Raw genomic sequence first — 21,747 nt, 5'->3', positions numbered from 1 at the left:
TGTATACATGCATATGTTAATATGTGCTACTGAGTAATTATGTGTATTGGATGTTGCTTCATGTGACGGAACTGAAACATAACAGAAGTCCAGACACATGTTGCTGAAAGCAATATGTTGCAAGAATATGAGTAGAAGAGCAAATAGTCAAATAGGCGATGTGCTTGTGCTTATGGTAAAACAACAGATCTTAGGTATAGTGGGGCGTATGAGTAATGCTTATCAGTAGCATTATTTTTTGTTAAGTTTGGTCAAAATAACACATTTAGGAACATTGCTAAAGTATTTGGCTATAGGCTAATATGCTATAATTTTGTCTGTACATACATATGGTGATAATTAACGTTTTATCTACAATGAACGTTATCAAGTGTGATAGAGCCGAATAACTTTCTCATATTCCCACATAGACAACGCAACCCTTCTGAGAAACTTAATATGAAAAATTTGCTTAATGGCATACTTGACTATGCTGATTGTATATGTAATAATATTCAATTAAGGAATTAATTTCGAAACCTGACAAAAAAATAATTTCTAATTGTTTATAAAGTACAATAGCTTAAAAATTCATTACCCATACAGAGTTATTTCGAACAAATCTCAGTTTCTTGGATAACATTAGAAAGCAAACCATAAACAGAAGCAAAACTTTAACGAAACATAATAACCAAGATGGTGGCGTCTTTATATTGAGTAAAGTTATTTCAATTATCGCAACAATTATTCGAATTATAAGATTTGCAGATTAACGTGACTATCTTTGAAAGTGTGTGAGCTCACTTGTTGAAATACATTACAATTTGTATATATAGCAGACTCAAAAAATTTCCGTGTTTTTTTTTTCGTTCAGAGCAAGGCACAACGTTTAAAATCGTATGGTAAATATATTCTTATTCAATTGATTGAACATCAGTTTTTGATTCCCTACGACAAAATCGCTAGTTTTGTCTTAATAACACGCATTAAGCAAATAAAGACTGCATATGAAGTCAGGCAAAGCGAACTTTGAAATATATATATGCCATACTTTTAAATTATTATGTATTAATGAAATGACTATACACACATATGTGTGCGCTAAAACTTGTAATGACCTTTTTGAAAAAACACCTGATTTTAAATGAAAACACAAGCACGAATATATGCATATGATTTCATCGTATATGTGAATGTCAGTTGGTATAATTCAAAATCATGTGGAGGATAATTTTAATGGCTCCTGTTGATTATACTTACATCTGTAAAAAATCAACAAAAAATCATGAATTTCAAAAATGTTTCAATTACAAATATTCTGTATTTCCAAACTGCTTATACTGATTACATTTTTTGTAAAATATTCCAAATATAAAGTAAATTTGGTTTATTTAGATAATCCGCCTATCATCAATGTATATACATTTAAATTTTTCTGAATAATACGCGGATATTTTCAATTAGCTTCCAACCATTAATATCTGCATCGCTTTAATATGTTCTATGTAATAAAATTTGTATTCCTTTATTTTGATTACAAATACTTTTGTTTTGATTATGGGAGCTATGCAGATTGCAACTCTTATAGGTATTTTTTCATAGTTAATGGTCAGTTTGTTAATAAATAATGTTTGCATTATTTTTGTTTTAGTGTCAGCTTTACATTTTAAACTATTATTTAACGATGAACATACCCCAAATAATTAATACTCTGAAAGTAATTCTACAATTTTGCAAACTGGTGAGAAATATACTATTTATTTATGTTACACAATTTACTTAAAGGCAAAAGAGAATTCCGAGTTTATTGAGGAATTATTGATATACGTTTTCCACAAATTTATATTAATGCAATCAGATTATATAGTGAAAAAATACATGAGGTATTAAAGTTAAATATCTTATGTGTACACAACTCAAAAAAAAAAACAAATTTATTAAAGTAAAGAAATAAAATTTTGAAATGCTATACATATATCAAAACTGGCGACTGTCATTGCTTAAATACACAATTTAGAATACTTTAGATTTCACTTTTTCTTAAATTAAAGGAAGCAAACAGATTCAGTTCTTACGAATGGCGTAAAAATTGCTTTAGAAGATCATGTTTCAGTTAAAAACTTATTATATTTTAAGAGTTATGATAGCTTCCGATCATTTTGGCACTTCTTTATTCCCAATCTTTTTTTATTTCGAAAGTCCAATCCCATTTCAAGTGTATGTGCTTATCGTCGTCGGTGAATAGCGATGCAACTGAATATGTACCACGTGCCATCAGGCCTGCTGGTGCTTCTTCAGATGGTGTTAAGTAGAACTGAATTTCTTTTTTCGGTGGATATGAGCCAACCATATGGGTCATTTTATCAACTAAAATATAAAACAGAAATTATGATTAGTTTTTAAGTATTAAATAAATTTAGTAAAACTGCCTGTCTTACCAACAACTTTTTGAATTAATTTGAAGTTAAAGACAAGAGAACACAACACAATCACACATATAATGTTTGTATTTATTAGTTAATAATATTAACAAGTCCAGTCAGCAGCGGGAAAATAGTTTAGATATACATTGCATGATTAAAATTCAAACAAAAAACTAAAGTTTAACAGAAATTTTATCATTAACTATACTATTCAACTTGCTTAAATAGTCCGTACACAGATACAGATGCATTTTTATGAACGAGTTTCTTTAGATTTCTTCAGATTATTACAGCTGTAATCAAGTTATGTAATATTGGCAAAGAGGAATTAAATAAAGTCTTTTGCAGAATAATAACTATTAAAGCAGTAAAACATTTTAGCTCATCATTCTGACTTTTGGTTTTGAAACGAAATGTGGTAAAACATTTTGTGTATCGCACACTTTATTATACGATTTGAAAAATATCCAAAAAGTATAACATTTTAAAATAAATAAACATAACTCGAATTTAACTGTGATAGTTATGGTAAACATTTACTAAAACTATGTAAAATCCTAATAAAAATATTTGAGAAGTTTTTACCAGATCCAGTCAAAAGTGTACATATGTATATGCTTATAACTTCATTGTTATTTTCAATTATTACCACAGTTTTTATAACATAATAATGCTTTTGAAAATGACTTAGTGTAATAAAGGAAGCAAATATTTACCTGGTACACCCAATCTATAAGTCTTTTGTACGTATTTAAGGCCATGAACAATCTCTCTTTGCACAATAAAATCTATGCGCACTTTATAGTGAACTCCTTCTTTAATGACGAATACCTAGAAAATCAAAATACATTTATTATTATTTATCTATTAATAAATCAAATACAGATGCTGTGATAGACATTCTATCTTATATCTATGCAAAAATAGTGTTAAAAATTTTTTTATTAGGATTATATGTAAATTTTTAGTTTTGTAATGTTATCTGGGTGTTCAAAAAATTTCTGAAATTCAATTTTAAAAATTGTGAATTACCTGTTTCTTTAGTTGACTTAGATCGCCTGTTAAATCCAGCTCCATATCATCTCGACCTTCAACTACCAAAGCCAATTTTTTCACGATCACTTTGCGTTGATCATTTGCATCTGCAATATAAAGTAATTTAGGAACATGTGAATAATATTCTTGAAATTATGTCATGTTTTTATCATACCGACAATAATTTTTTCAGCCTGTGCAGACCCCAACAAAGCTTCTTTATAGCGACGTAAACTCTCATCCTCTTGGTCTACAGCCATTATTTCCTCAATAGTCTTTTCCGGTGGTGGCTGGTACGTGCTGTCGTGTATGTCCTCATCATGAATAGCGTGTTCGGCGTGAGACTCCGCAGACATATTCTATACTTTTTTTTTACAAACAAAAGTACACAAAATGCAAATAGGGTTTTGAAATTTCTTCAGAGAATTTATATTCAACATTAAACAACTGTCACTGGACACAATATCAATTTTCTCGGTTATATATTTTAGTGTCCAGTTAATACTCTTAATATAATAATTAATGTACAATATTTAGCGTGCGAGTGCGTTTCTCATATAAATACCGCCATACATATTAATTTTTAGAACCTCGAAACATTTAGCCCGCATGAATCATACATACATCCCATACGTAAGTACATATAAATTCCAGCCGCTGTTTTAAAGAATATACCTATGTATCTAAACATTCTTTGTGACTCACTAACATCATACATACAGATATCAATTACCTACACGAACATAACGTAGTATTATTCTCTTTAATGTTGTGAATCTTCCCACATTTGGAAGAAATACTGACAGTGCCCTTAGATTATTAGTCTTACATATATGAAAGTAATGACTAGATATACGTTTCGCATAAAAAACATTCCCTCTTATCGTAGCTATATCTATTCACTAATATTAACTTATTATCAATAACACATTTATCAGTAGACTAGCAAGCTCATTCGAAATTCACCTAATATACTTACTATTGGAAGTATTAATTTTTTGTTAAGAGCGAATAAATTACTTTTATTTTTGATAGGCGATTTTAAACAAGCATGTAAATAATTTCAAATGAAAATATAACTCTGTGAAAACAGCTAAATCTTTTGGAGAACCACGAATGGATGTATTAATAAATGACGAAGAAAAGTGAGTAGTTCCTCCAGAATTGATACTCGTTCGTTACAAAATGAAATAGAAACGAGTTAGTTTTCTTTTCAGAGTTGCATTTACTGCAATTAAAATTTGTTAAATTTAAACAAATTTTGTCGTATGAAACTTTAAAATAATTCACACTGCGTTGAAGTACATATCAGCATATATTATCATTTTTATTGGCATTTTGTTTTTACACTATGCAAAGTATTTTTTATTCAGCAGCGGAAGTTTGTGGAATATGGAAATAGGATTTATCTGGCAGCAATGGTTTATTACACAAAAAATATATTTTGTTGCTTTCTCTATTCTTTTACTTATTCTTAAAGTTTTTATATTTTTCTGATCTATTTCTTAAAAATTTAAAAAGAAAGATTAAGTAAAAGAACTTTGACGGAAACGTATTTTTAAGTTAAACACAATCTCATATTAGTTTTGGGGAAAAAGTTTAGATACGATCCAAGTACAAGGGATGTGAAAACGCATATTAGAATAAAAATAGATCAGGCTCTTCTTAGTGTTCCAAAGTTATTTATGCTCGAGATTAACAGCCAAAAAGTTAATACAACCAGTGTAATGGCTCAACAAAATGAAATTGCAAGCAACACAACCACAACTTCAGATGTGTTGTCAACTAATGCAAGTAAAATGTTGGAAGCCGCGCTGCAACAAATGGATGGCATAATATCAGGAAACAGCAATTTAAATGATTCTGGTGATGGTATAAAATCTCTGGTTAAACCCAGTACGATAATTAGCGCGGAACGCAGTTTGATTTCAGTAAACAATGTGTTGTCAACTGCTAAAACTCTTGCACTAGCTCTTCAACAGGTAACCCAACTTTAACGTAAAGTAAACTATGTATGTATAACATTATTTTCTAGGTAGGATTGGCTGCACCGGTACCAGATCCAGCTACAGTAGCCGTGATAAGTGATTGGTTAGAAACACATATTCCTCGTCAAGATGCTGATGAGCGACTGAGAAGATTACAGAGGGACAAAGAAGCATTATCTCTTCAGTATCAACTCCTAACCGATCGTGTTTCCGACCAAGCTGATAAAATCATTGAATTGGAGGGTCTTCTTCAAGAAAAAACACAATTATTAAGTGATAGAGATGAACAACTGCAACGTTTAATGCTTTCGAGATCTTCTTTAGAAACTCAAAAATTAGAGTTAATGACTGCTCTTAGCGAGTTGAAGCTTCATAGAGCAGCTTTGGAGCGTGAAAATGTAGAGCTGCGTGAGTGGGATAGCACAAACCATAACAATAGCCCTACCAAATCATTAACCCCTAAGCGAATTCTTTTTGGTAGTATGGGTAATTTAAATCAAATAAATTTCAATAGTAACGAAAATGTCAGATCCCCTAAAACGCCTCCTGCGTCATTACGTCATCAGATACATCCCCAATATCATAGTTTACCAAGGGCTCGGAATAACAAGTATAATAACGATAACAGTCACAGCACTTTGATAAATTCGGAAAATAATCATCAATTTGATAAAAATGCAAATATGCAGCGACAACGTAATGTGGCTTTTGCATCGAATGAAAAAATCCTTATTGGGGATTCGGCAGGATCTTTTTCTGGAACAGAACACGATGCAATTGAATGTCGAGAGGATGCTACATATTGCATCTCATCACCTAACATTCGTGAAAGATCAGCGAAAGGATTAAAAGGCATTTTAGGGAAATTGAGACGAAGTAATAGTGGAACTTTAGAATTGCCAGCTATAAAGAATTCAGAACCAGCTTTTAAAAGAGGAGGTATCACACGTGCCACTGCAGGTGGACGAATTGAATGGAACACTCAAACTCCACAGCTTTCAACTCCGTCAAAAGGTTACACCGAGTGGTCTACGCAAGAAGTATGTAATTGGCTTACGGATCTCGGACTTGGTTGTTATTCTGATGATTGTAGGCAAGTGCTACTAATCTTTGACAAATTTAATGAATATACCATCACATAGTTTTTTTCATTTAGAAAGTGGTTGAATGCCAGCACCAACATATGTTTTTTCACCGTCTCTCCAGTAGATATAGAGCGAGAGTTAAATCTGAAATCATCACTTCATCGAAAGAAAATATTATTAGCAATTGATGAACTAACAGGAAAAGAAAATGATCCACTAGCTTTAAAAGCTGCAGAACTAGATGTTAGTTGGGTTATGCGTTGGTTAGATGATATTGGTTTACCGCAATATAAAGATCCTTTTTTGATGGCTAAAATTGATGGAAGAATGCTTCACCGTTTAACAATGGAAGATTTGGCTCATTTGCATGTGTACTCTTGTTTACATATAGCGTCACTCCGCTGTGGTATTCAATGTATGCGCGAAGTAGAATGGAACGCCGAGTGCCTCATTCGACGTTCGACCGGATCGGTACGACCTACTTCGAACGTAGATGATCAATCTTTAGAGGAAGACGAGAAAAATTTAGAAGAAAATACGGAAAACATATCTTTATGGACCGCACATCGTGTTATGGAGTGGCTGAGAGTTGCAGATTTATCAGAGTACGCTCCCAATTTAAGAGGTGCTGGCGTACATGGTGCATTAATGCTTTATGAACAACGGTTCACTGCCGATCTATTGGCAGATTTGCTTAGTATACCTCCTAGTAAAACTTTATTACGCCGGTAAGGATATTTTTTTTTATTTATAAACTAGAAACAATTGATAACATTACAATTTTTGTAATTGCTGATTATTATCACTTTCAGTCATTTGGCTACACATTTCAAAGAATTACTTGGTCGTGACATAATACAAAATAAACGTGACATTGAATCAAATCCGGGTTATCAACCATTAACAATAACTTCTAAGATAAAACCGCCAAAAAAGACGCAGTTCTCATTAAAACGAAGGAAAAGTAACAAGGGAAGTGGTGATGTGGATTGGACTGATTATGTTTGCCCCATGTCCTCCTGCCTTCTCAACAACGACCAAGATAAGTCACTTTCACTGAGTAATTCAAGTAGCTCCGGAAGGTGTTCTGCGAATATAAGTCAGTAACAGAATACATAAGTATTTATATCATTTTCCACGACAATAGGGCCTACATAACCGAAATAGACTCGTATTATATCCGGCAAAACGTTGTCATTAGACGCCTTTTCCCCATAACTATTTTGGGAATGTTTTATGCCGTGACGACAAGATGTCTAATTTCTAACCTTTAACGCTTTAATTTCGATTACGCTAACTTTTATTTTGTTTCCGTTATATTCTTATTTTAGTTTTAAACGCAATATTTCAGTCGTGCTACAATTTTTTATTTATTAAAAATATTTATAAGGAAACGTTAACAATGATTTCATTTCTTGGCTATTAAGGTTACTTACCACCAATCTTATAAATTGATCAAATTTACCATTTCCAGTGCTTTTTTTCGTATATTTTCAATACAGAATTTTTATTTTCAATTATACTTTGTGCCGTTAAAAATAGTTTTTGGGTTTTGCGCAGGCATTTAACAATTGATAAAATGTCTTCCAAATAAATTTTATAGAATGCGGCTGAATATAAGATAAGAAAAAAATATAGTATTGAACATAAAATGTTGCCTTAATAGGCATTTAGTAAACCTAATTTCAATGACGTTCACTTTGTAATTTTGTAATACTTAGTATATATTATCTACCAAATAATGAAATACGAACGATATATGTAGTTAATCATGAATGTGTATATACAAAATCGTTTTATATAAATGTTGTGTTAATAAAGTTTTTGACAAGAAAATATAAACAGTAAAATGTGTACATTTTGCATAATAGACTAGTGCAGAAGCCTTTGAAAATGATGAAAATAAAGAAAGAAATTCATAGTATGTTGAAATCCAACGGAAACGAATGAGAACGTGAAAAACATTAAAGGAAAAATAATTTACGAGCGATCTGAGGTCGGGAAAAGGAAGGCGAGGGACGTGGTTTCAGGGTTAAAAAATGTATCTCGATTTGACGGCAAAACTACGAGTCATAGAAAAATGTTATTTTGTATTTATAAGTTTTGTATACAGACTTCTTTCAAATAACCTCAAAATTTATGTGAAAAATTCAAATAAGCCAGTTCTTAGGCTTTTTATTTTTTTCTGATACACATTCTTTTTTTTCACGAAATTTTGTGTAAACCTACCTATTATGTCCCCAACACGTTATATTTTTATTATTATATATTTATAAAAGCAGCGACCAATTAAAGTCTTCAGCTGTTTAATTAGTACTTTTCTGGGCATTTTCTAAAAAATGTTTACCATAGTAATGTATGGTATGTACATATTTGTACCATCCGAAAGGAGATTTTTCAACGAACATGAAGCCTACCGACATTTGAAAAGAATCGGATGTTTTGACGTGAGAATTTTTGATTGAAAATTAGGGTTTTTTTCGATACTAGATCAATATAAGGAGAAAAACACTTAAATAAAAAAAAACACATGGCGTGTTAGGGACATAAGAGGTAAGTTTACACCAAACTTTATGAAAGCGAACAATTTTTGTATAAGATACAAATATTTGAATTTTTCACATAAATTTTGAGTTTATACGAAAGAAGTCTGGTTTTTCTTTGGGACTTAAAAATTCAACCACGCCCTCCTTTCCTTTTCCCGACCTCAGATCGCCCGTAAATTATTTTTCGTTTGATGTTGATTATTTTATCTTGGTAACGATCGGTAACGGTTAGACTCTACAATAATTTTTTTGTTTTCAAAAATTATCTGACCTGGTAAAAATCGAATTTATTGTTTTATTTTTAACTACAATAGGAATTCACAATAAATATTTGTCATATTTACCTATTTAACTTAATTTCATAAAATGAGAATTTGACATTTGTGAACAATGTGGTTTCAAACTGCACAATGAAGTAATAATTTGTTCAATGACTAGTTTAATACACGCATATATATATGTACATATGTATAGTAATCTAAGTATCCTTAAGTTCTAAAGATTCTTTGGCAGTGTTAAAATTTGATGCAAATATTTAGCATTATAAATAATAGGTCATTCGACTGTTTATGTCCCAGATAAATCAAATATCTTCAAATTATATTATTTATTTACTTATGTCTCTGCAATGTTATCCACCAATTTCTGTTCGGGCAGAATTTTCGCTGTTAAGTTACTTGTACTACTGAGAGTGCTATTTTGCGAGCATACTTCACTAGTGGTTAAAAATCCATGACGTTCTAGTATATTCTGTATGTCCTGCTCAGTAAAGTTGTCTGCTGTATTCTCTTCTTTTTTCATTTCATTCTTGGTTAAAGGCTGATGAGTTAAAAATGCTTTCTCTACTAGATTTGATTGATGTACTTCTTCGGGGAGATAATCCTTCCAATTTCTGAACAAGTAACGGGTGAACTTCTTCAATTGTCGAAATTTACAATAGGTGGCGCCTTCGGCAGATTCGAGTTGCTGTGTTTGAATAAGAAATCCTTTTTCTCTAAATGTTTTCTCGAGTTTTTCGCGTTGAGTTGATCTTCGCGACTTCTTTTTAGGATGTAGGGAGTGGCAAGTTAACGGTTCAACCATTATATTCGCAAAATTATCTTTCATGGAAGATGTTTTATGTGTGGACATGTCATTGTTGTAGTTTGAACCTACTATTATTTGAATTTTCTGTGGTTGTTTTTGGGTTGTTTGAGCTGAACAACCAGAGTATGAAGACTCCAACTTCGATATTGGTAATGGCATTGAAACCTCTGTTAATGATACAGATGCTGGTGATAACAAGTTTGCAGTCGGAGACTCAGGAATTTGTAAAATTTCATTACTAAGCTCAGCTGATGGTGGTGGTATGTCATTTATTGAGCATTCGTTTTCCGTTGTCGGGCATGATACTACACAATTAACACCCGGTAAGAAACCAGCAGAGTTTTGTAAACTTTCACGTGGGAAATATTCAAAACCACGGCTTGATTTATCACCAGTACCACTATAATATCGATAATTACCACCCGAATCTACAGAAAGCATTTTCTTCTCCTCCAAAGAGGGTTTGTCACCACCAGTGAATTTGAATTTGCATATGCTGACTTCTGTTGGTGTGTTTGGGGTAATTTCCGCCGGAATTGGTGGAATGAAAATGGCGGATCGTTTCCGCTTCTGAGGAGCGGAAAGCTGATTAGTGGAATTTATTGTCGTGGCAACCGTTATTGTACTCGCAGATGTGGTTGCGGTTATACTTGAATTTTCCGACTTAATCGAAGATGGCGTGGACATAAGATCCGGATAATCAATAGATTGATTGTTTAAGCTTGAAGTCGGAGACATGTTCTCTGTTTTCGACATACGAATTAACCCACTTGGTATTGGTATTTTTAGCGATAGTTGGTTGTCTTTTTCTATAGTCTCCACAGGTAGGCCGAATGGCTGACTACATGTGTTCACTAAAGTGCCTGAAAGTAATTTCTGGTAGTATAGATTTATTGGGTGTAAATCATGTTTCGCTTGATTTGGATGTGAGAATGTAGGCGTTAAATCTGTAGAATTATTTGTATCCACATTTGATTCAACTTTTAGAATAACTGATCTTTTGAGATCAGAACTCGGCATTAAATTAGTTAATTTTGTTTCAAAGAAATTTTCTACACCTAAATTAAGCGTATTTATGCATTCAATATCGTCTATTCCGCAAGCATTTTCACTTTCTCCGCTCGAAATCGACAAATACTCGCATTGCTGATCTCTTACACAGAGATTCAATGGCAATTCGTCTGTAATACCATGCTTTTTATCTTCATCTTTTGCAAGTTTTGATGAACTTAGTACATTATTTGGGGTACCGGGTAATATTGTACCATAGTTTTTATATATCAAGTGACAGATATCAGCTTTTTTGGGTTTCCTACCACGTCGTGGTTTCGAATTGTCTAGCGTTATTTCACCCATGTACGGAAGATCAGCAAAGTTGATGACTCGTTTGACGGATGTTGAGTTGATAGCGTTGAATGTTGTTGCATTTGAAGAAAATTTGTTCATTGAGTTTTTGAGACTCGAAGTATGAACCTGATCTTTTTCAGAACTATGTGTGTGTTTTGAATCAAAGCGGATATCATTTTTTACGGTGGACGGTGGATTGGTAATGCCTGGTTTTAAAGGCTGCATACGGCTGACCTGATAATTATTGTTAGTATCGTTATAAACTGCGGTTTTAGGAAGCTCCAATCTTGTTTGCTGTTGACCATGTATTTTCTCAGTTTGTTCTATGTCTTCCTCTTGAGCCGATCGATGAATAGCTGCAATCGTTTGCAACCAGCTACGTACATTTTCTTGCCCATTTGGGCCTTGGTGGAGTTTTGAAGAGTGAATATTTTTCGAAGCACGAAATTCGGATGATTTCGCATTTGATTCTTTGACGTAAGGCGTAAGCTGTCCCTGCGTAGCTTCATAGTGAATAAGATACTCTGGTGGCAGAGCTTGGTGATGAAAACGTAGTTTTAAAACACCTTTCTTTTTGGGCAATTTTAAGTCATTCGTTTTATTATTAGTTTGTGCGACGTCGGTACATATATGTACGCGCTTGTCTACATCGTTTGCTGTACGATTCTGAGCGCTCATTAAACCAGCTTTAACTTTAAGCTGTTGTTTGGTTAATAAGCTGCATCCATTTTGAGGCAACTTTCGAAGTAGTTGTTTAGATCTTGTCGTTGAAGGAAGTTTTTGTTTGATTGTAGTTGACGAAGAAGGCAGTAGGTTCGTTGTTTGGGTATTTTCTTCATTTTGTGCTGTGCATATAATCAGGTGACTATCATCATCAGCTGCACCAACATTGTTGGCGCCATGGCATATTAACGGATCATCAGAGTTTTGTAACAATAATTTGCTAGTCGTTAAATTCAAGCGACGTTGATGCCGCTGTTCGTGACGGTGTTGTTCGCTTCGCAACCGTTGACGTGAGTGTTCCTGACCATTTGTTGGGTGCTGTTTCCATGTTGCGGGATGGCTTGTATGTTCGTTTCTGGTGACACTCGGTAAATTTGCAGGGCTTACATTTCCAATATAATTGTTAGCATTATTTTCAATAGACGACTCCAGCTGAGGCTCCAACGGCACTGCTGGCGAAATGCACATGCCTTTTTTGTAAATAGAATTTGCGCCATTCAAGAAATCAAGCTCGTCTTGCATGCTATCAGCAGCTGTTTACGATAAAAATTTAGAAAATTAAAAAAATTATTATCATATTTTTAATGCGTATTCAAATTATTATATATATGACCATTTTTCAATTAATTTAGATTATTTATCAATTTTTATTTGTAATAATGCATAATTGCATTATTTATCAATAATACGCATACTGTTGCGTATGAACAAGAGAATTACAAATTATAAGCACAACTATATTACGTCAACAGGTTTCCTTGTCATCGCAATGCAAATAAAATAAACTGTTTCTGTAAATAGCCGAGAGAAATGAAATGCTAGAATGCAATTCAGCATTCATAATTACCGGTAAACAGGAGTTCCGGCAACATCTCGTACCAAAGTTTGATATGTTATTGAACTAAAAAAATTATAGGCGTCTACTTCACTTTGCTCTCACATGTTTACACAGTTGTCGTTTTCGCTCAGAGAGCCGTATTTTTAAATTATTTTTGGTATTTTACTTTTTTTTAGCTTATTATTGGCAAAATTCGTGTCGTACTCTTGTTTTATAGCATCTACTTTTCTGTGTATGCGCACAATTTCCTTATGCGAGTTTTTACGAAAATTTCAAATTTTGTTTGTGCTTTTTGTGTGAAATTCGATTCCCTTTATGCGAAAATTACCATATACGGTATATGTATGTGAAAGTATTTTTACACTTTGAATTTGATTACATTTTGCAGAGGAATTTACTTGAACTCATTGCTATTGAGTATACTTAGATGTACTTAGATGAGAAAAAATTAGTTTCATATTATAATAACACGTGGATTGGTTAATGGAAGTGCATAGTTATAACACAAACACTATGTACAAGCTTAAATTTCTGTAGTCCTTTACTGTAGTGTTATTTGCAATATACCATATTGTAGGTGGTTGCAAACGAATGCGATTTCAAACACTTTTCATTACTAACTTCCTTTTCCGTTTCGTTTCACTTAGTATAACTATTGTACGTTTACGCTTATGTTAATCTACGAAAACTTAATCACGCGTGATCATGGTGACATCCAAAACACAACTAAATTGAATGAAAATAATTTTCCGAAAATCCACCTTAGATGAACGACATACTAACTATCTGCGTGTAAATACAAATATAATTACTACAAGTATGTGTTGGAAGGCTTTTCTGTCATTTGAAAGCTGCTGGGTGAATGTATGTATGTTCTCATCTAGATCACAGTTGAGATTGCTTACTCATTCAACTCAATTCCTAAATTCTCTTACACAGTACCATATGTGCTTCAGTGTTTTCTTGCCGTTAAGCTTTGTCATTCACTTTGCATCAACGGAAACGCACGTTGTTAAAATTAGAAAAGTCAACTTGTTGAGTACGTCTGCAATCGTTTTGTCCGACAGTAACTACACAATGTAACAGGCACTAGTTGATTAGAAACTCATATTTGGGCAATATTCCTAAAATTAACTAAATTTAATGTAACTAAATTAAACACAAGCGCAGCATAAATAGAAAATATGAATTATTCTAAGAACATTTAGCATGTCTTTTGGAGTAAATGCCGGCATATATATGATTGACTTAATATAGAGAGACACTTAAATATTGAAGGTGTTTCGGAAATTGATACAAATGTGAATGTTTTTATATAAATAGATCAAGATTTTTTTAGAACTTAGTTTATAAATATAAATTTAAGCACATACCTGAATACTCATATTCATAGCTTCTATGTATGATTGGATTGTATCTGATATTACTATAAATAACTTCCACTAACGGAAACTGGAGACGATGGCGTTGAATAAATGATTTCTGATTGCTATGCATTAGTTACATATACATATGTACATATACATATAGACTTCTAAGTATTAAGCAAAAAAAAAATATTTCGATACAGTTCAGAGTTTGGCTATTAGTTGTCATAATAAATTATGTATGCATTTATAAATTGAGTTATTTATAGCTTATTCATTGATTAATACAAATGTATGTCAATAGACATATTCAGATACCAACGAAGTAAAATTTGAAGCTGACTGAGTTTAGAAGTTACGTTTTATTTAAAACCAGAAATATTTTACCAAAACTACATATACGTTTGCAAATAAAAAGCAGTTAGAACCTGCTTATCACGTGAATTAAGGCAAGTGAAAAATATTTAAAATAATTAGTGTTTAAGATAAAGAGATATCAGTAATAAAATTTCCATGTTACATCAAACCGGAAAACCGTTATTTCCAAGGTTTATTGTTACCGGCGATCACTGTATACTGTATTACCGCTTATTCGTTTGGACTTGTGTATATACTGCAAATGTGTATAAATACTGCAAAAATAAATAGAAAACATATCCAAAAACATTAACCAAAAAAGACTTATACCAGTCAACGTAGCCAAAAAAGTTTAACTACTAAACCCGTACCCAACTGTAATCCACTTCGCAGCCAACAGCCATCGCAATCACCAAAACAATATTTACAACAACAATGAAATCCCAATTCTACCCATTTATAGCGCGCACGTCCATAAATGTGAAACTTCCTCCTATAAATGTAAACAAATATTGCAATTCAATTTTAAGCTTCTGCGTTGTGGCTGTGAAAATTGAACTGTCAATGTGCCGACGTCACTTGGAGCATTTGTCTAGCAAATAATTTGTACAAACTTATACAAATTATTATAAAAGTTGGCTAATTTTTGTTCGGACAAAGGGAAGGACGCAATTGGATCAAACACACATAATATGTACAACTAATAGTTAGCAGTGGATCAAATATTTTCCATTTGTCAAACATTTTTGTTTAGGTTTATATCTCAACGCATTAGATTCCTTCTTCAAAAAAATCAATGTTTTGGAAATATGAAAAACAACACTTATGTATTGTATATTATTCAAAAAGCTGGTTTGGCTAATATATGGACATACCAATAATCTTTCACTATGTGACTGAATAAGTCAAAAGGTGGGTGTCTAAATGAATTAGTCAAGAATTTGTTGTTTTCTAGTACTTGTATAGTATATTTGAATATGCATACCTGCATACATATGTATGTGTACAATAGTGTGTCTATATATAATGTTATACATCGCAAATTTAATACAAGACTGTAATAACTCGAAAAAAACAATAAATTATTTTGGTTAATTGAGTTGAAAAAGTCATACAAAGAATTGAATTTCCATTATTCGACACATAGCAAAAGCTTTTATATTACAAGTTAGGTTCTGATATGATAACTGTTCTTCGTTTTCTGAAACGGGTGAACTGCAGTTACTTACAAGTATATTCGATGTAATTCCAGTTTTTTGTGGCTAAGAAATTGAAAAGACTCAGAAAAGTTTAATGCAACAGCGAAATACGAGTAAAAGAAGAGCCTTTGGATTTTCTCCGCATAAAGTACTTCCACATTTTACATATGGGATAAATATTTGCAAATAGAAAATACGCATTATGAGCAAACAAGTCTTTAAATTTTCAAAAGTAAAATAATTTGCATATGCAACTGTCATATGTACATAATATGAAAACCCCAAAATTTACTACAGCTGAAGTATTTTATTAAGAATCAAATATTCAAACGAGTATAATCCGTATATGGATCAAAGCTAATTTAGCACCTCCACGTATATTTTCTTTTATACATGCATATGTAAGTACACAATTATAACACTAGCCGTATATAAGTATGAATTTATGAAATTTATTTTTGCATGCAATCTAGGTGAAGCTCAAAAAGAAGAATGGAATCATTTTGGCTGGTATATTACAAGCGACATTGCAATATGCTAGTGTATACACTGTTGTAGGTGTTGATATTTGAATTAAGCAGTTTAAACAACATGTATGTACAAATGTATGTAAGAGTAATAATTCCAAATTAGTAAAGTTGTTAAGCACTGCAACCACATATTTGAAGTATTCCCGGTCATGGAAATATGTCGAATATGAAATTTCGATTTTTTATAAACGGTATATCGATTTTTTTATAAATGCAACTGCTTCCTCATATAGGGAAACTACAAATTTAAAGGAAGGTGTAAGATATTATTATTTATAATTAAATAAAATTTTGTTCGAGAAATTACTTAGTAATATGGTTGGAAAGTGAGAATAATAAGAAGTTGACCCCTAGTAAATAAGTTGAATTACTATTTAGCGCATTTTAAAGCTAAAAAATGAAAGTTAAATCTGTAATACCGTAATATTAAATCCTAATTGATAAGTTAAGTGTTACAGCCGTCCGGCAACGTTCGGTACCAAAAATGCGACTATTTTACTTTACAAAGAATTTAACAATCATTTATTTCAAATTTAAAACTTCATAACTCGTCCGCCCACCAAAATACAGAAACAGACAGAGTAATTATAAATGAGATGTTATTGCACAATTGAAAAAATATCGCATAGTGTTGGGATTGGTTAAGTAAACTAAATGTATCTTAAATAATTCGCAAGTAATGCATGCATACATTAAAATAAAAAATAATATAAAAAGAAAGAAAGAACCTTACTATCATTTAGGTAACAGCTTTAATTTATAACTTCCGAAATAGCTACTCCCAGATTTAATAAAATTTCATACATATGTATGCATGTGCATCATATTAAATATATTTTCAAGATCAGCCTCTCATTAATCGTAAGATATAAAGAACTAAACTTAACGAAAACTCGGAGTGTATGCGTAAGTTTAAACTTATTAATAGTGAAATATTAACGCACCGTGGAAAAACTAAATAACCAATCACTCAGAGTCTACATTTTTAGTACACGTATAAAATTCACTTAATGAATATATTAAAAAGCACTGTATCTTTATGGAAAATGTGAGCGTTTAGGTACCCGGTTGGTGTTTTGATATCTCTAACCGTGTTCTGAGCTGAAAGTGTGCACTTGCTTATACATATCTTAGTAACTGAAGTTGCAATTTAATACTAAAAGAGTAAGCCAGTCTAACGCGGTAAATTTTAGCCGCTGAGCGAGTCAACAGTGCTCGGATTGCTATCGTAACATTTTTTGAAAATTGCAGTTACTATCCAAAGCACATTGAGCAGTGACTTACCACATCTAATAAACCGCAAATTAATTATTAATTAATTTAATTAACAATTAGTGATATATATAGGTATTAACTTTTGTTCACTTTCCTTAATTAAAGTTTTAAAAAGTCTTATATTCAATAATAAAATTCATTCTAAAAAGTGTTAATTTAAACATATCAAATCGTTCGTACTTTTTTAAAATCTACTCCTTTTTATAATTCCACCAAGTTAAAATTTTCTCAAATCCGAACACTAGCCATAACGACTGTTCGGCTCTCATTTCAAACCTTCAAACCAACGACCGGTATATACATGTACATATACACTGTTGCCAACTTCGGGTTTTGTATACAAATCTGTAACAATTGGCTATATGTAATAATGTTTTTACCCTAACTGATAGTTTAGGCATATAAAGTGATAAGAATATACAATGCTTTTGTTTTTTAACTTTTTAATTAGCAATGTGACTATTAAAAACTATTTTTATGATAAATCCATTTGGTGGTTTTTTTAGCTTCTTCATTTTATGTGTGCCAACCGCCTGCAAAAGGTTTTTTATTTTGAAGTAAAACTATTACGATTATCGGACTATGATTCCGATATCATTCAAACATTTCCAAAGGAATTTAATAAATAATACTACTTATTTATTTACTACCACCTTGTATGGATTCGCTTTCTATTTGACATTCTCTCCACTCACATCACATTTTGACAGTTTTTGACAATTCATACCCTATTTACCCTTTTATACTTTTTCATATTGACATTCTATGCAATTACAACCTTTATTTCGTTTTTATCATACGATTTTTATAAATAATTATTACACCAAAGATAAAATTTTGTGAATTTGTTCAATTAAAATATATAAAATGTCTTCAAAGCAAACAGCTAAAAAGTATAAATGGGCATTAGATTTTAGCAACATGTAAGTTGAATTTCGTTAGTAAGATATTGTATGTCCATGAAATTACTTATGTATTTTGTTTTAGAAAAAATGGGGACTTGCCATCTCCACCGGGTTACAATCCGTCAGTACTAGTCAACCAGACTGAAGTGGTGAGAGATCAACGACTTGTTATTAAGAAGTCGTGGGACTTGGCGCTTGGTCCTTTGAAGCAGGTAACATCAAGTTAATTTAATAGTTTTGATTTAATTGAAGTAATTTCAGATTCCGATGAATTTGTTCATAATGTACATGTCGGGTAGTTCCATATCGATATTCCCCATAATGATGGTTGGCATGATGCTTATCCGACCACTTAAAGCAATGTTTTCCACTTCAGTCACATCTAAAATGGCGGAAGGCGCACAGGGCAGTGGTCAGAAACTCGTATATTTTTTGGGAAATATGGCGAATGTAGCTGTCGCATTATACAAATGTCATAGCATGGGCTTATTACCAACACATGCATCTGACTGGCTCGCATTTGTAGAACCTCAAACACGTCTTGAGTACTATGGCGGCGGTGTATCGTTTATTTAAGACAAATACATAAACGTCTCAAAGATTAAAAACGACATATAATATAGTTTTATTTTTTATCATTGAATCTAATATAGCATTGAAAAGAGTGGTTTGACAATATAACCAAGTATGATACACAAAGCAATTCTAAATAGGAATTTTCTTTATATAAAAACTAAGTTCTTAAACTGTCGTTTGAAAATCGACACATGGATTCTTCAATTTAATTGATTGAATTGTTCCTAACACGGAATATGAGTAGATAGTAGTAGGATAGTACAACCATCCAACAAATATTTACATATGTATGTTCAGAGAAGTAAATAGGGATTTACATTTATTTTCAATAGAAATTTAAACATATTGTACGGTTTTATAAAATTGACTTCTAAATTTGAAAATATTGGCTAATTGTAAACCTTTGAAATCTCTAAATATTATCATCCATTTGATTCTATTATTTGGTGTTTTACAATAGCATGATACCTTTGCTGCTTGGATATTCACGAATTATAATGGACGATAACAAGTGATGTTTGTTATGGTTTGCTTGATGTTGTAATGTTGCTCACTTCATTGTTATGCTTGATGTGCGTATGGGAAAAATCAAAATAAAACAATTTAATATATTATTGTAATTTCATTGATATTTTTAAAAGAGAGGAAAGTTTATTGCTGAAACATTTTTAACGGCGGGCATTCATCTTTCGACTTTGACTAATCTCGAACTAATGACATGTGCGCAGTTCAGTATAAATAAGTTTTCAATAAATATTACTTTTTTCTATGTTCGTCCGCAAATTCTTTTATTTTATCGACCAGCTTGCCGGGTTCATCTACACGAGGAACCTGAAAATGGTAAATTATACATAAAATAATATTACATATTGTATATTAACGGTCCTACCTCATAATTTTGACTTATATAAATTCCAGTATATATGCCAGCTCCAAATGTTATCTGAAATTAAAATACATACATTTATTTGGTAAGTGTTATCGCCCAGAAAAGCTTAAAAGCTGAATTACAGACCTATGCAAAATTAAATAAAGAAATAATGATAAATAATGATTTGCGGTATAATCGCTGAATTTCATTGACACATTTTATTTACGATTGGATTAAAGTCAAGAATGTCCACGGTAATTATGCAGGCAGAAGAAGATGCACAATTAATAACACTACGCCATAGATATACTCGTCTGCATATGCATATAAAATCATCAATAGCTTTAATAATGCTGGCTTAGTCAAAGTTGCTTCGAAAGATTTTCCATTATTGGCAAAGCTATATATAATAAATAAACATTATTTTGTGTAAAAACTTACCAAAAATCTCAACATGTCGGAAATATCAAACGCCACTTTGAAGAGTTTCTCAAAAACTGAGCACTAAACAAAAAACGAAAATAAAGCACAAGTGACAGCAACAACAAGTTGTTTCTCCCAAAAGCTCCACAGGAAAAATTTTTATTTTTGGAGAATATGACGGTTTTGTTATTTTCTAGGTTTGTTCTTATAGATTATGTAAACAGTTACTGGTTACTGGGTATTTTATTGCAACCAAAATAAAAAAAAATAGCATATACTTCCCAATTACAACGCAGCTGGCAGCCAACAATGGTAAAAGGAAGTAGCGAAAGTTTCCATTCACAATACTTTCGCCACCTCCGAGGCGTACGCTCACAATAAAACCAACTTGACCGCCACTGGTGAGTTAGGGTGGCGAGGGATTAACGGGTTGCTCATAACAAAAAACGCCGTAATAATTATTTATAAATATTTTCAATTCTTGTTATATAATGATGATTAATGCTTTAAAACAAATATGATATTATACCACGTTGAGATAGGTAAATATGCGGCATATTTTTAAGCATTTTAATTAATTTATTAATGGACAAACTGAAAATTCAATTTAACTATGAGTGGACGGGAAGAAAAAACTATTGTAACAGAACTTGATATTATAAGTCATAATAATTTATATAACCAAACATGCAAAACTTATCACTGTCATACAAGTCATAATGATTCTTTAAAACAATAAAGCAACTTTATATTGTAGATATATCAAGAAATAGTTACTGAGTCGATGTTTTCTCTAATTAAAGTAGATTTATTTAATTACAATTTCTTTTTTACATTTTATATATTAGCATTTAGCGATTAAATTTGTACAATATTTTATTACAACTCTTAACATAAAATATTAAAATATTAGTTCTTAGTTCAGTTTTTAAATATATAGACTTATTAAATAAATTATATGTCGAAGTTCCAATAACTATAGAGCATGAAATACGGTAGATATTTTCCTTTCCTAAAAGGTAGTTTAAAATTAGCCTAAAACCACTTTTATGCAGTGCTCAATAGCAATACTGGCAACATCTTTGAATGTTTTTGACATGGACGGACTTATGTTTACAAAGGTGAGCTGTTTTTGAGTATTGTTTTTAATATAATTATTATCATTGTATAAATTTATAAAATTTGTCTCCAGGC

General features: G+C 31.7%; 5 protein-coding genes across 9 annotated transcripts; 2 read left to right on the top strand and 3 right to left on the bottom strand.

Annotated features, from left to right (window-relative positions):
- Positions 1-1,280: 1,280 nt before the first annotated feature.
- RhoGDI (rho GDP-dissociation inhibitor) lies at positions 1,281-4,558 on the bottom strand. 2 transcript variants are annotated; one of them, XM_014239747.3, is made up of 5 exons: positions 4,417-4,558; positions 3,613-3,796; positions 3,435-3,544; positions 3,119-3,233; positions 1,281-2,346 (listed from the first exon to the last, which is right to left on the bottom strand). In XM_014239747.3, exons 2-5 carry the CDS (start codon positions 3,791-3,793, stop codon positions 2,150-2,152), a joined length of 603 nt encoding a protein of 200 aa, XP_014095222.1. In that variant the 5' UTR covers positions 3,794-3,796; positions 4,417-4,558; the 3' UTR covers positions 1,281-2,149. The 2 variants fall into 2 exon arrangements, with proteins under 2 accessions (XP_014095222.1, XP_014095221.1); XM_014239746.3 differs by having other exon boundaries at positions 3,613-3,801; positions 4,417-4,557.
- Positions 4,444-8,463, top strand: Liprin-beta (liprin-beta). Its single transcript, XM_070112115.1, has 5 exons — positions 4,444-4,582; positions 5,022-5,419; positions 5,473-6,518; positions 6,582-7,238; positions 7,323-8,463. Exons 1-5 carry the CDS (start codon positions 4,570-4,572, stop codon positions 7,615-7,617), a joined length of 2,409 nt encoding a protein of 802 aa, XP_069968216.1. The 5' UTR covers positions 4,444-4,569; the 3' UTR covers positions 7,618-8,463.
- Positions 7,978-17,644, bottom strand: LOC106621061 (uncharacterized). Of its 4 annotated transcripts, none has more exons than XM_070112114.1 (2): positions 17,448-17,644; positions 7,978-12,745 (listed from the first exon to the last, which is right to left on the bottom strand). In XM_070112114.1, the coding sequence occupies exon 2, from the start codon at positions 12,732-12,734 to the stop codon at positions 9,672-9,674; it is 3,063 nt and encodes a 1,020-aa protein (XP_069968215.1). In that variant the 5' UTR covers positions 12,735-12,745; positions 17,448-17,644; the 3' UTR covers positions 7,978-9,671. The 4 variants fall into 4 exon arrangements, with proteins under 4 accessions (XP_069968215.1, XP_069968214.1, XP_036216571.2 ...); XM_070112113.1 differs by lacking the exon at positions 17,448-17,644 and adding an exon at positions 13,618-14,059; XM_036360678.2 differs by lacking the exon at positions 17,448-17,644 and adding an exon at positions 13,672-14,059.
- Positions 17,645-18,532: 888 nt separating this feature from the next.
- Positions 18,533-19,301, top strand: EMC4 (ER membrane protein complex subunit 4). Its single transcript, XM_014239748.3, has 3 exons — positions 18,533-18,701; positions 18,766-18,895; positions 18,945-19,301. Exons 1-3 carry the CDS (start codon positions 18,646-18,648, stop codon positions 19,257-19,259), a joined length of 501 nt encoding a protein of 166 aa, XP_014095223.1. The 5' UTR covers positions 18,533-18,645; the 3' UTR covers positions 19,260-19,301.
- A 250-nt stretch (positions 19,302-19,551) lies between these two features.
- LOC106621058 (uncharacterized) lies at positions 19,552-20,896 on the bottom strand. The gene is made up of 4 exons (XM_014239750.3): positions 20,572-20,896; positions 20,149-20,202; positions 20,020-20,090; positions 19,552-19,825 (listed from the first exon to the last, which is right to left on the bottom strand). Exons 1-4 carry the CDS (start codon positions 20,584-20,586, stop codon positions 19,810-19,812), a joined length of 156 nt encoding a protein of 51 aa, XP_014095225.1. The 5' UTR covers positions 20,587-20,896; the 3' UTR covers positions 19,552-19,809.
- Between the last annotated feature and the right edge of the window lie 851 nt (positions 20,897-21,747).

The sequence above is a fragment of the Bactrocera oleae genome, chromosome 6 (genome assembly GCF_042242935.1).
Source record: "Bactrocera oleae isolate idBacOlea1 chromosome 6, idBacOlea1, whole genome shotgun sequence".
Taxonomy (NCBI): Eukaryota; Metazoa; Arthropoda; class Insecta; order Diptera; family Tephritidae; genus Bactrocera; species Bactrocera oleae.
The sequence above is the reverse complement of the archived record's forward strand: the minus strand, read 5'-3'. Positions and strand labels throughout refer to the sequence as shown.

What these genes read in the sequence shown, in the direction of transcription:
- LOC106621061 (XM_014239754.3), bottom strand. Translation starts at nt 13,084, where the DNA reads ATGTTGCCGGAACTCCTGTTTACCG. An exon ending in GCCGGAACTCCTGTTTACCG is followed by an intron (nt 12,746 to 13,059) that starts GTAATTATGAAT and finishes TATCGTAAACAG; the next exon opens with CTGCTGATAGCATGCAAGAC.
- EMC4 (XM_014239748.3), top strand. Translation starts at nt 18,646, where the DNA reads ATGTCTTCAAAGCAAACAGCTAAAAAGTATAAATGGGCATTAGATTTT. An exon ending in GCATTAGATTTTAGCAACAT is followed by an intron (nt 18,702 to 18,765) that starts GTAAGTTGAATT and finishes ATTTTGTTTTAG; the next exon opens with AAAAAATGGGGACTTGCCAT. An exon ending in CGCTTGGTCCTTTGAAGCAG is followed by an intron (nt 18,896 to 18,944) that starts GTAACATCAAGT and finishes AAGTAATTTCAG; the next exon opens with ATTCCGATGAATTTGTTCAT.
- LOC106621058 (XM_014239750.3), bottom strand. An exon ending in ATATAAGTCAAAATTATGAG is followed by an intron (nt 20,091 to 20,148) that starts GTAGGACCGTTA and finishes TACCATTTTCAG; the next exon opens with GTTCCTCGTGTAGATGAACC.
- RhoGDI (XM_014239747.3), bottom strand. Translation starts at nt 3,793, where the DNA reads ATGTCTGCGGAGTCTCACGCCGAACACGCTATTCATGATGAGGACATA. An exon ending in TAAGTCAACTAAAGAAACAG is followed by an intron (nt 3,234 to 3,434) that starts GTAATTCACAAT and finishes TTGATTTTCTAG; the next exon opens with GTATTCGTCATTAAAGAAGG. An exon ending in TTATAGATTGGGTGTACCAG is followed by an intron (nt 2,347 to 3,118) that starts GTAAATATTTGC and finishes TTTATATTTTAG; the next exon opens with TTGATAAAATGACCCATATG.
- Liprin-beta (XM_070112115.1), top strand. An exon ending in TTGCACTAGCTCTTCAACAG is followed by an intron (nt 5,420 to 5,472) that starts GTAACCCAACTT and finishes ATTATTTTCTAG; the next exon opens with GTAGGATTGGCTGCACCGGT. An exon ending in AGTAAAACTTTATTACGCCG is followed by an intron (nt 7,239 to 7,322) that starts GTAAGGATATTT and finishes TATCACTTTCAG; the next exon opens with TCATTTGGCTACACATTTCA.